The sequence below is a fragment of the Polypterus senegalus genome, chromosome 16, assembly GCF_016835505.1.
Source record: "Polypterus senegalus isolate Bchr_013 chromosome 16, ASM1683550v1, whole genome shotgun sequence".
NCBI lineage: Eukaryota > Metazoa > Chordata > Cladistia > Polypteriformes > Polypteridae > Polypterus > Polypterus senegalus.
This window is the reverse complement of record NC_053169.1, coordinates 15,058,447-15,075,051: the sequence shown is the minus strand read 5'-3', so window position 1 is coordinate 15,075,051 and position 16,605 is coordinate 15,058,447. Positions and strand designations below refer to the sequence as shown.

General features: G+C 36.4%; 1 protein-coding gene across 1 annotated transcript in view; it reads left to right on the top strand.

The window, feature by feature from the left end:
* Positions 1-16,605, top strand: part of lmbrd1 (LMBR1 domain containing 1) — a 93,155-nt gene that overhangs the window by 14,673 nt on the left and 61,877 nt on the right. The window contains exons 3-4 of the mRNA XM_039737929.1: positions 1,712-1,775; positions 14,171-14,268. Of these exons, the coding sequence (XP_039593863.1) occupies positions 1,712-1,775; positions 14,171-14,268 (162 nt within the window). The remainder of the gene's footprint in view (positions 1-1,711; positions 1,776-14,170; positions 14,269-16,605) is intronic.

Here is a 16,605-nt window from a genome sequence, read left to right as displayed (position 1 = left end):
CAGTTAAATCACTCCCAAACCCTGGACCTTGGGTCCTTTCAGGGAACAATGAACCAGAAACAACTGCTGCAATCAAAATCTTATATTATGCAGTGCATTCTGACACATTTTGTTAAAGGTCTAAGTCAGAGGTCTGCAAAGTTGGTCCTGTAGTGGCTTAGGGTTTTTGATCCAACCCAGTTGCTCAATTTGAAACCAATCCTTGCCAATAACGGATCTTATTTAATTGTATGGCTTATTGGTATTTTAATTCTGTTATATCAACTCATTGTTCTAATTTTTTTACTTTCCAAGAATATCATCCAAATAATGTATAGCCTGAAGCAGATTCTTCACTTTTTTCTGTTCAATTTTCTTCTAAATGTTTTATTAAACCAGATTGTTCACGATTCACATAGTTAGATGGTGGACTGCTGGTTCTTTGTCATTTGCCTCTTATTTATAATAAGCTATTAAAACAGTGAATGCAGCTGTTTAAAACTAAAATAAGCAATTAAGGGTAGGGAATCCTAATAAGTGAGACAACTAAAATGACGTAAACAATGCTGCTTGAGTAGTAACAGCAATAATTGACTTATTAAGAAATTGGGTTGAAACAAAAACCTGCAGCCTCTACGACCCTTTAGGACTGACTTTAAAGACCCCTGGTCAAAGGCAGACTACAAATAATTTTTGAAAAATATTTTTAAGCAAAAACATTGAGGGAGATATTTCAGTTTAGAACAGGAAGGTTAAGTGCCTATAATAGATTATCTTCTAAGATAGTAATCTATAATTACATTACACTTTAACCATGCAGATATCTTCAATGTTTTCTAGTCATTCAGGTGACCTTCTGAGAAGCAGTTTTCACAGAAATCCTTAGGGGAAAAAAAACAGATACTGGTTAACAGTGATAATTTTTTTTGTTGCAAGAAATTACAATCTACAAAAGCCTAACAATTCTAAAATTGAATTCTTATTGTAATGCTTGAAGGTGGGGAGGAATTCAAGAAAATATTAATTAATACAAAGCTGTATTCCTATAGTGAAATGAGAAGATTGTTTATGTAAGCTGCCAATGGTTTCATGAAGTGATTTAAGTCAACTTTGTGACACTAGGGAATAGGAAATTGAGTGTTTAGTTTTATATTGAAAATGCACAATAATTGCAAAATGAAATATTTTAGGGTTATTACTTGGATTGGGTGTAGTGAGAAGTCAAGAAAAATGACACCTTTTATTGGCTAACAAACGATTACAATATGCAAGCTTTTGAGAAGGGGCAGAGTTGCCTGGAAAGCTTGCATATTGTAATCTTTTTCGTTAGCCAATAAAAGGTGTCATTTTGCTTGCCTTCTCACTACATCCATAATGGCTAACATGGTACAACACCGTAGTACTGCTTGGATTGGGATAATTTAAACAATAAAATGATGGCTGGATTTCCATATGCATGCAAAATTAAAAACTTGTGAGATCTTTATACTTAAGCAGACAGCATATTTCAGATTTTGATAGTGAGACTCATTTTATTTCTTGAGCTTGTGAATTTGCTATAACATTTCAGACTGCAGCAAGATATAGAAGTATCATTTGTAATCCAGTAGTGTGTCAAAGGGTACGAGCACTTGTATAAGGCACTGTATGTTTCAAAGGGGTGTGCTTACAGTTGCTTTTTTTTATAGCACTGTACACATCTTTTTCATGGTGACGTTTTCCTTCTTTCCAGGAATGGGCATCTAATAATATGACGAGACTGGCAGTTGAAGACTCAGTGCTACATGCATATTACAGTAAGTATCTGACTATTTTAAATCTATTTTTAAAAGGTATGTTTTTTAATAACAAATATTTTACTGAATAAATCGGTGTCATTTCGAAAATTTGCTGGTTTAATACAAAGAACGTCTTAAGTGATATGTCTCTTGGGGATTTTTTTTCTGAATTATTAGGAATACTTTAATCTGTTATACTTTTTGTGTATTTGTCTGCATATCAGCGGGTCAGTCCACACTCTTGACACATATACATGGCCCGGTGTGTTATTTATAGACCTACTAGTCTTTGGACCACTTTCTTCTGTTTCTGAAGAGAAAGACGAAGACTCGAATGGTGCTGGTGATATTTGCGTTTAATGTAGAACCTTTCACAGAGACCTTGCAAGAAATGTGACATACATGCAAATGTGTGGTTAAGGGATGTTACAACTGCTATCACAGACGCTATTGGAAATAATGCTTTTATTTTTTCTCCATAATTTACTGTAAATAATGCATTATAATACAGAATATACCATCTACAGTGCTATTTTTGTCATATGTGATATTTTTTTTTTTTTGTGTCAAATTGCTGACGCTAAAGTTTTTGATTAAAAATTGCAATGTTTGTGCTAGCTTAAAAGCAATGTGATCTTTCCGCTACATGCTGGATTTAGGGAATTTGTTAGTTTATATGCATTTTTGTGTATTTCTTTTGTGCAGAGTATGTAACTGTTGAAGAATTCAAGAACTTTACATATTTAAATTGATTAGCGATAATATAGAAGATAAATGAAAGATTTACCATAAATCATGTTAGACTAATGCTGTTTAATAGAACATTCTTGAGTACTGTATAGTATCATACATGGCACTCAACTTAGGTAACCCCCCTTTTAACTTCACACAATACTATGTTTTTGTCTTGTATGTCAGTCTTCACTAAGTGTGGGTTTTCATTTTTTACCCATATTTGCAGTTTCAATATAACAGTAAAGTACAAAACATAACCCTTTTGACATATACAGTAAACAGTGCATCAGAAATTAATATTAATGGTTAAATTTAAACAAAAGTCATAGTAGTACAAATTCTTGTTAAGGCTAGGCCACATTACATGACTTTCCAGCTGTAAAAAATGACACCGACCAAGATAAACAATTGGGGCACCACCTTGGTTATCCCATATAACCGAACGAATCACAACAACAAAAGGCACCCAACAATTGCAAAGATGTCTTCTCAGATGTGAGTTGTTATTGAACTTGAAACAAGATGGCTGGTTACTAGGATAAGTGGTCATGTGGCAGAAAAGGATGACTTCAAGTGGATGGACAACGGAAGTGGCGTCCGCGGTGGAGTGGCTGTCAGTGTTCATTTCTGAGAAGGGAACAGAAGAGAAGGCATTAGAACATAGTGTCAGCCACTGGGTAATTACCATGACCAAAGCAGATGTCTCTCGTGTATGTGTTTGACAAGCAATATTCAGTTGTATCCTTCATTTACATAATCCTAGTGTCAGAGGCAGTTGGTGGTGGGCTTCTGTGAAGCTGGTTTCATAATGTGACATCTCCATTGACTTAGTCCAACTAGTCACTGACTGACTCTGGTGAAATTAAACAGGTTTGATGTCGTCTTTAGTTTTAGGGATGGGCTCTGTTTGTGTGAGAGTTAACAACCAATGTATGCTCATCCGGACATGCAATTCAAATGCAATTGTAATGCAGTGACAAAGGATTAGGAGTGCAGGTGTTTTGAAGGTTGGCTATCTTCTATCTCATGTTTTATGTACCACCACCGAATGGAAAAAGGAAAAAAAAAAAAAAACGCAGACACTGTGACTGAACACACTGTAAATGTTAACCCTTCATACAGCTTTAGGCCCCCCAGGCAGGATGCTACTGACTATCTCAATAAAGGAGTGAGCTGGACGGTCAGGACTCAATTGGTAAAATGGACATGGGCAACTGCTTTCATTTGTTTAAATTGACCTGGTGCAGCGATGAGATCAGCAACTACCATTAGCAAATCTTACATACACAATGACAAGAAGTTGCCTCATGTGACATCTTCTTTAACATACAAATTTAGGTTTGACCAGTACAGAGAAGTATAACACAGTTTATTCCAGTTAACAGCATTTCTAGTGAAAAATAAACCACTTCGGTGTGAAGTTTTGTGGTCAATGATTATTGATAACAAACAAAATCATAGTTTTTGCTGATCTAGTCCAACAACTTATTCTAAATTACCCCTAGAAACTGCATAGCTTGTACACAACCAAGGTTATAGCTTTGTGCCTGGTTAGTTTTCTTAACCGTGTTAGCTGGTATGTTTTTTTCTCTTCTACATTCAGAAAAGCACAGCCATGTGAGATATATATATATATATATATATTTACATTTATAAGAAATTTAGAAATATTTCTGCTTTTGCTATAGATTTAAATGCTTAACTCTCTTTTGTTGATTTCATTATATTTTGCCCTTTGTGGAGTTTTACACCTTCGTTGTATCTTAATGACAATTAAAAATGAGCAGAGTAGACATGCAGGCAAATAACATTGAATAATCAAAGGCTGCTACTTTAGTGTTAGACCCACTGATTAGTAAATAATGGATTAATTAAACAATTAGAACACCTTAAAGTAGAATGAAAATCAAGATGAAAATATTGTTAAAGAGAAAATAATACATTATTGCTATATAACTGCTTGGTACATTTTAAAATAGATATATATATATATATATTTTTTTTACCAAACTTAGTTTTCTAATTTCTATATTGTTCCCAAAACACAAAACTTGGTAAATAACACATCACTTAATTAGCCCAGGAGTCCAATTAAAAACAAAAGCTGGTTGGAACAAAAACCTGCAGCCACAGGGGGTCCACAGGACCGAGTTTGGGAAACACTGCACTAGACCATGTACACGTGACATTATAAACTTGAGCTTGATGAAACAGGTGGCAAACATGTAACTTGTACACAGAGTACATTCTTAGCAAGAATTACTCTGGGTGATGCGAGATGCACTATGCCACCATTTATCCATCCATTTTCCAACCCTCTGAATCTGAACACAGGGTCATGGGGGGGGGGAGGGTCATCTGCTGGAGCCAATCCCAGCCTACACAGGGCGGAAGGCAGGAACCAATCCCGGGCAGGGTGCCAACCCACCGCAGGGGGTACAGACACACACCCACACACCAAGCACACACTAGGGACAATTTAGAATTGCCAATCCACCTAACCTGCATGTCTTTTTACTGTGGGAGCAAACCGGAGCACCTGGAGGAAACCCACGCAGACACGGGGTATAACATGCAAACTCCATGCAGGGAGGACCCAGGAAGCAAACCTGGGTCTCTTTACTGTGAGGCAGCAGCGCTACCCACTGCGCAAATGTGCCGCCCCTGCACTATGACACACTGACAAAAAATGTTTTTCATTTATAAATATTCTCCTACTGAAACATTTTAAAAACATTTCAAACTTCTGCTGTGTATGTAATAGTCGCAACATCCTGAAGAATCTAAATGAAAAATCCAACAAGTTTATTGTTTTGCATAAGATATGTACGAAAAGAGCATCATGGAGTTTTCTTGAATGTTATTTGTAAAGCACAAGCTTGCTGTAAAACCCTATGATGTTTTGCATTATAAACCTGAGCAATTCATTAAATGTCTGTCCCACAATAGTTGGAATTTGGAAAAGTTTGTGTTTTGCACTTGTGACCAGAAAGTTCCTGTAGATGAAGGGTTCAAAGAAAAAAATAAAAATTATTCTTGTTTGATTGTTCAATTTGTGTTTTTACTAGTTATTCATTGAGCTTCTGTGAAAAGGAAAATTTTAGTCTTGGGACAAATATAATGCTGTCTGATTTAATTGTTTTAGAGACTTGTGTATGATTTTGTGTTTTCATGACTTATTGCTTTTTGGCCAGTAGAGGGAAGTAATGTACTTCTACACTTTCTAAATAGAAGCAAATAGGTTTATTCAAACCTTTTTTTTTTTTATAAATATTACAGGGTTATATTTTTACGATTTCAGTCACCCTTAAGAATCCTTTCTAGACAAGCAGTGAGGCAGCACGGTTAACCACTGTGACGTGATTGGGCTAGCCCTGTCACTGGCTATATGGCATTTGAATATGCTGTCTTATCTAAAAGGGTTTTTCTTAGGGTGGTCTGGATTTCCTAAAAATCTGACAGGCTTATGCTTGTTTAATTGAATTGCATTGAATTGACCTTAATTTAGTTAATGTATGTTTGTATAAGTGTGTCTTGCAATATAGTGTAGTTAGCAGTGACAAAATTAGGCTAACTTCAGTACGTGAAAAATGAAAACGGGGGTGACACATGTGAGATTTGGTGCATCTCACAGCACAGGTCGGTCTTCCAGCTAACATAATGTAAAGTAGAGAAATTTGTTTCATTTTATTTCAAACGTTAAATACTTCTTGAAAATAAATTTAATATTAACTTCAAATTTATATGTGACAGTTGTAGTTAAACTTTCTATATGGAATAACGCTGAATGATCTCAAAGGTCAAATACATAAGTTAAATCCTACATGAGTGCAATGTGATTAATGGGGAATTATTTTACACATTTGGAGCCTCATGTATAAATGGTGTGTACACACAAAAATGCTGCATACACCCATTTATACGCACACTTTGAGATGTATAAAAGCTAAACTTGACGTAAAGCCACGCACATTTCCACGGCAGCCTCACACTGTATGTACATAAGTTTCTGCTCGGTTTTGCAAACTGGCGGCACTTGGTTTCAAAGCAGTGCAAACTGTTTCTGTATGGACTCCTTTTTTCAGATTTGCAATGACTCTGAATTTATAAAATACACTGAAATTAATTGCATATTATTTGCAAATTTAATTCAATTGATTGTAATCATTCTGTAACAATATAATGGTGCACAGAATGGCCAAACTATTCCAATAACCATAGCTGCTTTAGTGTTGTTGGAAGAATTCAAGGAGAGAGCGTATTTATAGGTGAGGGAGACTGGTGTCTAAGTCAATTTCGATTTCCAAGAGCTATCCTCCTGGAGCGGTTTGCTGAACTGGCTCTGGCTTTAGAAAGGCAGAATTTGGGGAATTGAAAGGAGCAGGTAGAGCACAAGTTCAGTCCACTCTATTTTTAGCTGCTTGAGCTTTTCAGTGTGACTATACTGACCGATCGGGTATTTCACAAACATCACTGAGTCGTGCCATGCCAGCTGTATAGTGTGGTATTATTTGCTTGTCATCTAGATATACGAGTTGCTTACGCTGTGGTTCAACTGGCAAACATGAAAGTGCAATTTGCAGCAGTGTCTGGTTTTCTAAATGTAAATGTTCCATTGGTATTGCAATGACACTGGACAAATGACACCAATCAGGGATGAATTGCCTAAAGAATGAGCTGGCATTACATCATCTGTAGCAGGAGAGCTTATAACCACACAGTCGCAGGTGCTTTTTCCAACTAGTGCAGCAAAAGGCAAGCAGTCCTTTTAAAGATAGTGAGTCACCATAAAGAGCAGAGAATGTATCCTCTATGGTGCTTGGTGCCAACGCTACACTATAAAGGCACCTCCAAAGAATGAATTTGCTTATGTAAATAGAAAGCATTTCCAATCAATTAATGTGCTGCTCTATAGCCCACAGAAAGTGTGTCACATTGTGCAAGCATGAAGTGTGGCGCATAATGTGGCACAAAGTAGTGACTTGCCCCTACCTGAAGAGATGCGGAATGATGAACCTGATCCAACAAATGATCAGCCAAATCGGACAGTGTTACAACTTTGTTTGAATGTAATTAGCAGAATGTGAGAATAGTTAATCAGATGTAGCATTTATTTTTTTAACCACTTCATTTAATTAGTGATTAATATCAGATAGTACGGCCCTCATTTTGTGACTCCAGAACAGCGTCCGTCAGGAGCACCATCACTGCGTGGATTTGCGTCCTTGGCATGAAGGTCCGCTTTTGTAATATCGTCTGAAACAGAATAAACAGACTGTGGGCTGTGACTCTCCTTTTTATGTCCACTTTTATATCTGACCACTTGCCTCCAGTTTGCATTTGCTGAAATTGTTTTTCCTCATGCTTTTGCCATTGTCTTTTGTGCAAACACTGAACGGAAGGGGCTATTTATATTGCATATTCAAATATGCAAAATTCTGGGAGGAGTCAGGGTGGGGCTGTAGGTGAGTGTACATGTGTTTAAATTTCATGTTCATTGTGATTTATAAAAGGGAAGTGTGTGGAACATGTCTACGCACAGTTTTAGGCATCTGGATTTTTTTTTTGTGCCTATGCACATTTCCAGTTTTGTCCGTACACCGTGTTTTAGTTTGAATTCCACACACAGTGTTAGACACAAGTCCCCTGGTGTCCTCGTTTTTCCGGAGGGGGGGGGGGAATATATATTTTTCTACTATTCCATGCTCTTCCCTTTTTGTATACGAGATGAAGATTCTTTCATTTACCGATTTTACTTCTAGCCAGTGTAGTTTTGCATCATTTTGTATTTTACACCCCACTCTGCACACCCTGTTCCTATTTAAATTTTTTTCTGCCTCACCTTTGAGTCTAATAGTCTTTTTGGTAAGTTAGACTGAATTAGCATAGAGATCATTAATGTTATGAACTAAAGATACCTCTGTGCTGTGGTGGTTGTGAAATTCAGACTAAAAGCTGTTAGAGGTATGATTGATAGATACTGTATACAGCTAAAATACTTAACACACCTAAAAATATATATTTTTTAGTGAGTTATGTGGACAGTAAGTATTCATTTGTGAAACACTACATAAAATTAGAGCAATGTTTATGTAGCACATTTTTGTACACAAAGTAATTGCAAAATAAAAATCACAATACAAATAAGCAAGCAAAAATTATATACAAGAAAAGTTAAGCATAACTTGACAGTACTATTGCTGTGCTTGTTTAAGTATTAGTGCAAGACAGAGTCCAATAATCTGCTCTGTTGGCAAAGGAGGAGAGAACAACAAACTAGCTGACAGTGCTAGAGAAAATAAAATTGTAGCGGTTTTAAAAACAAAAAACCAACTAGCCATCTCTGGGCATTTTACAACATTTAAACGTGATATTTATTCATTACTGTAATGATCAACTCTCAGATTAGATTTAATATAGCAGGACTCCTCGTCAGTTGGGGAAAATTTCAAATATGCACTGATTATAACATAGTTAAAAGAATTTCTCATGTTTTCCAAAATGTCTTAATCATGTGAGATGGCTAAGAATATGTCAGGCTTGGTTTTCAAATCTCTCCTTGAACCCCAGCCATTCCATGTATTTGATCAGTTCCATCAATAGCCAAAATGATTAAATTTGATAAACTTCATTAACCCCAAGGGTAAATTCACATGCATGCAGCAGCTAAACATATAAAACAGGGATATAGACTCACAGGGCAAATAATACAGCCAATCAATCAACAGATAACTAATTATGTGCTGCAGAATTCAAAATGAACTTAATGAGTACGTTGGGAGAATGCATTGAATTGCTTGTTAGCAGTGGGCAGAAAAGATCCCCAGAGGTGCTTCTTAGCACAATGTGGTTGAATGACCCTTTGGCAAAAAGTGATCCAAGAGATAAGTTTGTTTAGACATTCTGCTTCTTTTGAGCTCGGGTTGCTTCCTCAGGTGACTGCAGCATAGAACATCACACTGCCTACTATAGACTGGTAAAACATTTCCAGTAGCTAACTGCATGCATCAAAAGACCTTAGTCTCCTTAGGAAATACTGTCTGCCCTGGCCCATCTTGTGTTGTCAGACCAGTCCAGTTTGTTGTTTATGTGAACCCCCAGGCACTTGTACCTCAGCACCACTTCATTGCCTTGTTAAAGTATCCAACTTGTCCAAAAGACAGACACACTAGCCATAAATGGATGCAAATGACAAGTGTGTGCTGTGGCATTTAAGTTTTAGTAAATTGATTATAAACAGACCATATATGTGATAAGAAAGTTTTCCCCACATCATTGCACTATCACCAGTAGTATTTACCATGGGCACCAGGCATTATGGACCCACCAATTCATGCTGTTTACATCAAACTCTGACCTTAACATTTACGTTTTGTAGCTGAAACTGATAAATTTTTTGTTATCTGGTTTTGATGACCCAATGTCCATTGAGACTTCAATGACTAATCCATTGTGCTTTCAGAGATAATCATGCTGCAGAGAGATGTTATTTGAGTATTTGTAGTTGGTCTTTCTGTTAGATTGGACATTCTCTTTTAACTCCTCTCTTTAACAAAGTGCTTTCACCCACAGGAATGCCACGTTCCAGATATTTTTGTTTAACAAATCATTTTGTCTAAATTGTAAAAGACTTTATGGAATGAAAATAATAGAGTAGCTGTTTGAAAGATGAAGGAAATTCCACATCTGGTACCAACAGTCATACCATGATCAAAGCTGCTTAGATCTTACCTTTGCATTAGACATATATGAACGAAAGACCTGTGTGTGTGTGTTTGTGTGTGTGTGTTTGTGTGTATGGAACAGTCCGTTCTGCTCATGCTCAACCACTGCCACAGGAGTAGGTATGAATTCTACAGAAGATGTAGGAGCTTATACAAGTGTGGCTTGCGCTTGGTAAAACAGTGTGAGTGTGCACCTCATTTCTCGTTCAACCTAAGCAGACAAAGTTGGCTTTGTGGTACATGCACATTGTATGACCACACAATGAGCTACCATATGTTTGCATGAGACAGTTTCCAGCCTGTCCCACTCAACTTGTGCCACAGCTGCACATGTCCGTCTCAGATAGGATGTGACCTGTCTTAGCCCATTTAGCTGATGCCTCTTGCAAGTGCACCAGTGTGGTAAAACTGCTAGCGAGTCTTCGGGTTGTTTTTTTTTTTTGTCCTGAAGACCACACACAGCTAGTATTCTAATATTTAACAGAAAAACAATTAAACCTCATATCTATCTCTGCAAGCTAACTACACAGCTGCCTAATTTTGGCCATTTATTGATTCTATTGCAAAATAAGTTATATATACATATTTTTCCACTTCCTCTTTGACACGATTGTTTCTGCTTTTGAGATGCTTGTAATTGAAGTATAGGTAAAGTATTGTAATCGTCCAAAAATTCGACCTGAAGATTTTGATGAATCTCAACATGAGTCAGAAAATACCATTTTTGGAATTGTGTGTGTATGTAAACATGATAACTTGAGTACGCTTTCAGTTAAGTCAACTAAATTTTGGTTATAAGTATTAGGTACAAAACGTAGATTTCTATCAACTTTTGAGGTTTTTCCGCTAACTGGAAGTGGTACTTTTTTTTTTATTCATGCAGCTGCAGAGTCAGATTTTTTTCAACTTTACTTTTATAAAAATTATTCAATATATTATTGAATTTGATTTGTTGTTGATGGTTCTTTAATGTGTATATATAATAAAAATATAATCATTGTATTGTGGTTTACTCCTCAGTTATCCATCCCCCCCCAATGAGTATACGGGAGACCCCTTCCAATCTTTTTTTTTTAGTACTCATCATGCACTCTTTGTGTGAAGGATTTGTAACATTTAATATAAAGTCATAATTACACATTCTGCCTTAATATCTGATAAAATGGATTTAATGTTCATGGAGCCCTAGATTTTTGTAACCAGGCTCCGCTCATTTTTGAGTGCATATTGGCTCCATGTTTTTGTACTAAACCATTTAATTCTACCCACATACACTGGGTTATGACTGCAAAAATCTATCCCTATCCCCAAAGGTGGATACGTAATGGCATTGCAGAACAAATAAATATAATACAAGCTTGTTCTTTTTCACTGTTTTTATTTTTGCAAAGCTGTTGAATGAATGCAAATTATTATGAGTAATGATCACTTATAACATATACTAGGCTGACCCGCCTTTTAAGGCGACTGACTTTTAAGTTGACCACTTCTTAAGGCAATTCAATATGTAGATCAATTTGATATTTTATACAAACTCATTAATTTGGTTATACAGTGGAACCTCGGTTTGTGAGCATAATTCGTTCCGGAAACGTGCTCGCAGTCCAAAGCACTCGTATATCAAAGTGAATTTCCCCATAAAAAATAATGGAAACTTGGATGATTCGTTCCACAACCCAAAACTATTCATATAAAAATGATTAATACAAAATATAATGTAAAAATACATAAAACAAATTAACCTGCACTTTACCTTTTAAAAGAATCATGGCTGGTGTGAGTGAGTTTCTAAACTCTTGTGGGATTCCACCCAACGGGATGACACGTGGAAGAGTGTCCCAAAGCAATCGTAGCCTCCCAGCGCTGTAGCAGTTCGCCGTATAAGCGCATCCAAAAAGATCGCAGACATGCTAGAAGCGCCTGCCGTCAATGGGTGATACAAGGAACATTATAAAGATCCCGCTACAATAAATAACCATGCTGTTGCTGTTTCAAGCTGAATAAAACTGGTGTTGCTAATGTACTGAGACTCAGCTTCGTGTTTTGGGGTGCAAGATGAGGACTCGCACTTCACAGCACACACGCGCACGCACGCACGCACACACACACACAGTCACAGTGCTGTAGTAAACAGTATACGCTCGTATGGATGTTGACTATATGAGTGTGGCACACTGACTCAGACGGAGAATAGGAGACGATTGCCCGAGAGAGAGAGAAACCATCAGCTCAGTTGTGATCACATGACGCTCAGCAGACAAAGTGTATCCATACTACTCATATTGCAAGACATCGCTCGTTTATCAAGTCAAAATTTATTAAAAAATTTAGCTCGTCTTGCAAAACACTCGTAAACCAAGTTACTCGCAAACCGAGGTTCCACTGTATTGCATTTGAGCGGTATTACTTTAATACTCATAGTTTCTGTTATTTTTGTGATGAAATTTTAACTTTTTTTCTATATTGAGGTCGCCCTTTTGAACCCCCCTGATATTTACTACGCGGTGAGGCGTTTGTACTCAATCAACATTAATTATTTCCAGAGACATAATTTTGTCTATTTTTCCAGCTCATCGCGCACAAAAGCAAGGGAACGATGGGAGCACCAGAACTCTGCTCACATCATGTCGCTTCGTACCGCAAAGCCACAAGTAATAAGTCTGTGATAAGCGGAATACCGCTATGCTTTCCACTCACGGGACGGAAGGACAATCCCGACTGCTTTTATACAGTAAGAAAGAAGAAGATGATATCGCACAGTCTGGAGTAGAAAATCATCTTTTACCTGGAAAAACGAAACTACAAATCCCATCGCGTGCATTGCAAAATGGACGGGTGTGTGAAACTCCGCGCCTGCGTAGCACTCACGGGTCGGAAGGACAATCCCGACCGCTTTTATATAGAAGGATCAGTTTTTTTCTTCAGTAAAATTTGATCATTTTTATTTTACTATCAATTCTTAAGACCACTCTATATATCTAATGCATTATCAAAAACTGAATTAGAAATTACTAAATTAGTTAAGGTCTGTCACATGTTACTGTAAAGTTTAAAGCAATGAGTGTATATTTTTATTTCTGATGATTAAAAAAGTAGTCCATTAAACCTAAATAAAATTATACTCCTGGTTATTGTAGGCATTGTATCTAATTACGAGTTCAGTCAGTAGTTTGTTTGTTTGTTTTTCAGCTCCGGTTCATTCACAGCCTTTTGTCTCCTAACCAATGATGGAATTGGAGCATAGACAATTAATCTGACTCTAAATGAATGCTCTGCAAATGATTGATTTTAGTCTAAAGGGCTTGTTTTGTCTTAATGAGATGATTTAAGGTTTTCTCACACCTGCAATAGGTTTTTTTTTGGTAGACTTGAACATACTACTTGCATCCTGGTGCAGACCAAAACAGCCAGACTGAGACCATGCAAAAATGATAAGAAATGTTATCCAACACGGAATCAGTCTAATTCTGGGAAACACTATGCATTATGGGGAAATTTGTGTATACTGTGGCAGTCCTGCTGTGCCTTTACTGTTGGTAATTTATGGTTTACATTTTAACACAATTCACATAAAATGCCTCTCCCAAATATATATCAATCACAGTAAGCCTATCGCCTCATCAAGGCACAGAACCTCTCTATCTCTTATGTGACAGGATAGCAGTTTACCAAGTTAAAATAAATAAATAAAATTCAGTTGTGATTAGATCAATCACACCACTTACAGAGGAGGCAATAAATGAATGGTAGTGCCCTATTGTCACAGACAGTCAAACCCCCTACTCCACACTGCTGTGATTCTTCAGGCTTGATGTCTATATTAATAGATAGATACTTCTTTTTTAATCCCAAGTTAGTTCAGTAAATTTTGAAGAGGATTGCACTTTAAAAAGTTAGGTAAAATTTAACAAAATGTTTTTAATCTTTTTTATTTTTTGTTATTTTGTTTTGCAGGTTTATATTCCATTATCCTGTTTTGTGTCTTCCTCTGGATACCCTTTGTTTACTTCTATTATGAAGAAAAGGATGATGATAATCTCAATAAGTGCTCAGTAAGTTTATAAGAAAAGTGTCTTAATTACTTCAATCAGTTTTATATCCCTTTATTGACGATCCATTCAGTCTACCATAGTGAAATCCACTTGTGCTGACAGTTGTTTGCAGATGCTTCTGACCTACCTCTTGTGTGAAGGTTTTCCTGTCTTTGTTGTTATTAAATGTTCATGCTAGAAATACACATGTGAGTGTTCAGATGATCTAACCTGTGGCGTGATTTGGCAGCTACATCTGTTACTAATAATGATGGGTGTTGTACCCTGCCATGAAAATATGTTCATTTGTAAACACAAGGTGGAGCAACCTTCACACAAGCACAGAAATGTCTGCTTTGATAAATTGCTAATAATATTTTGCCACAGCATGTCTCTGTCGTTACTTCCATCAGGGAAATGCTTGCATAGTATTTCGGCCACAATAAACCCTGTTATGACCAGATTTCACCTTGAGAAGAAGCCATTAAAATACTAGGATGTTTTCCAATGGGAAGGGCAGTTTTCAGTTTATACTTTACTGTCATTGCTTTATGCAGATTATTAATATAATATATGCATGTAATGTTAGTATTTTCTCATCTTAAATTAAAAAAAAAAAAAAATTGTGTAATTCACCTAGTTCTAGTCGGCAAACAGCAAGTTACGAGAAATCACATACTTTAAAGAGCATATTATTGTGGCAGTACACTCCAGTAAAATCATTTTAAAAGATGCTGTTGTTTTTATTGTGAAAAGTAAAGACTATGCAGTGCTTAACAGCAAGCTGAGCAAACGCAGAGAGATTATTTTTATTTTATTGCCCTCACATATGTGTTGGTTAAATACATACTATTCTATTAACTGTAAATGTTGACAAATAACTGGACCAAAATTTTGGTCTGCTTATTGTACCTCATCATAAGATGGCATTACAGACTGCTAAATGACGGAATTACAGTGTGATGTCTATCTAATGTCCATCATTGGCCGTTATTGTTTAAATGTGATCTTCTTTTTATGCCAAATGTATTATAAAATTGTTCGAGGAAACTGCTCAGTGATACAGTTGTACCCTTTACCTGTAGTAATGTGTAATCCACCAAATGTGCAGGATCTTTATAGTAGGAAAGGACAATTCTAGCTATCCAAATATCTGTTTGTACTTTGGTCTGCCCGTGGGAAAGATGATTAATACTGATTCTCTAACAACTGGTCCACTGGGTAGGCTTTTAAGAAAGTCAAGCATTTTTTCCTCTGTTCTACAGCATTAGTGTCTCATGCTGTCTCACAAAGAAAGGTGATGACGCTGGACTCCCTTCTAGCAGTTCATACTTTGAATAGCATTGGCAATACATACTTTTCATTCGGAAATAGTTGCTTCACTCAGTACAGCATCTGTAGCAGCTGTACTCTTGCACTGTTAATCTATCATTTCACAATTTATATACGAAATGACGCCTTCTTCATAATTTGTCAACAGTTACTTTCATTGCATGCATTTTATGTTCCTGTGTAGCTTATGTTTATTAAAGTTTCTTATTAGAGTCCGGGGACAAACACACACAAGTGTGCTGTTTGAAGTTTTGAAGCTGTCCTATCCACAACAAAGGGTGGTCTCCTATTGTTTAGTAAGATGCAACAGCTTTTATATAACTCAAAAGGCTCAGGTTAATGATTGACAAGCAGTGCTTATCTGCAACACCACCGAGTGAATTCAGAGGCTGAGACAGCCATTTTCCCTCAAAGCATTTACAATTTACTACAAAACATTTATTATTTTTTTGTATACTTTAATTCCCAAGGGGAAAATGTCTTTTCACATGACCTTTGTGGGTCCGAGCACAAGATCATCTATTATACAGCGCTCCAGGAGCAATTTTCAGGTTAAGGGCGTTGCTCATGGACCAAATGGAGTAGGATTGCACCTGGCAGTAATGGAATATGAAATGGCAATCTTCTAGATACCAGCACAGATCCTTGGCCAAAGTGCTACCACTCTACCTTATTTAATGACCATGAAACTTCCTGGTAGCAAAGAAAAATAAAGGCCTTCTGTCAAAGCAACCCAATAAGCAAATTCAATTTAAGTAAAAATAAAAAAAAAAATTGTATCTATATTAATTTTATTTATATGTCCTCTTTGAAAAAGCTAATTTAAATAATAAAAACATATTTTTCATCAGCTTGCAGCTTTATAATTAAGTTTCTTTGAAAATAATATATCAGAAGTAAAATTGATTTAATTTAGGTCTTACACAATTGGCAAAAAGAAAAGAGCCAAAAATAACTGAAGAAACTTATTTGCCATTCAGTGTTCTGGTTTCTTATATTCGATTTTGGCCAAGAATTTTCATTTTG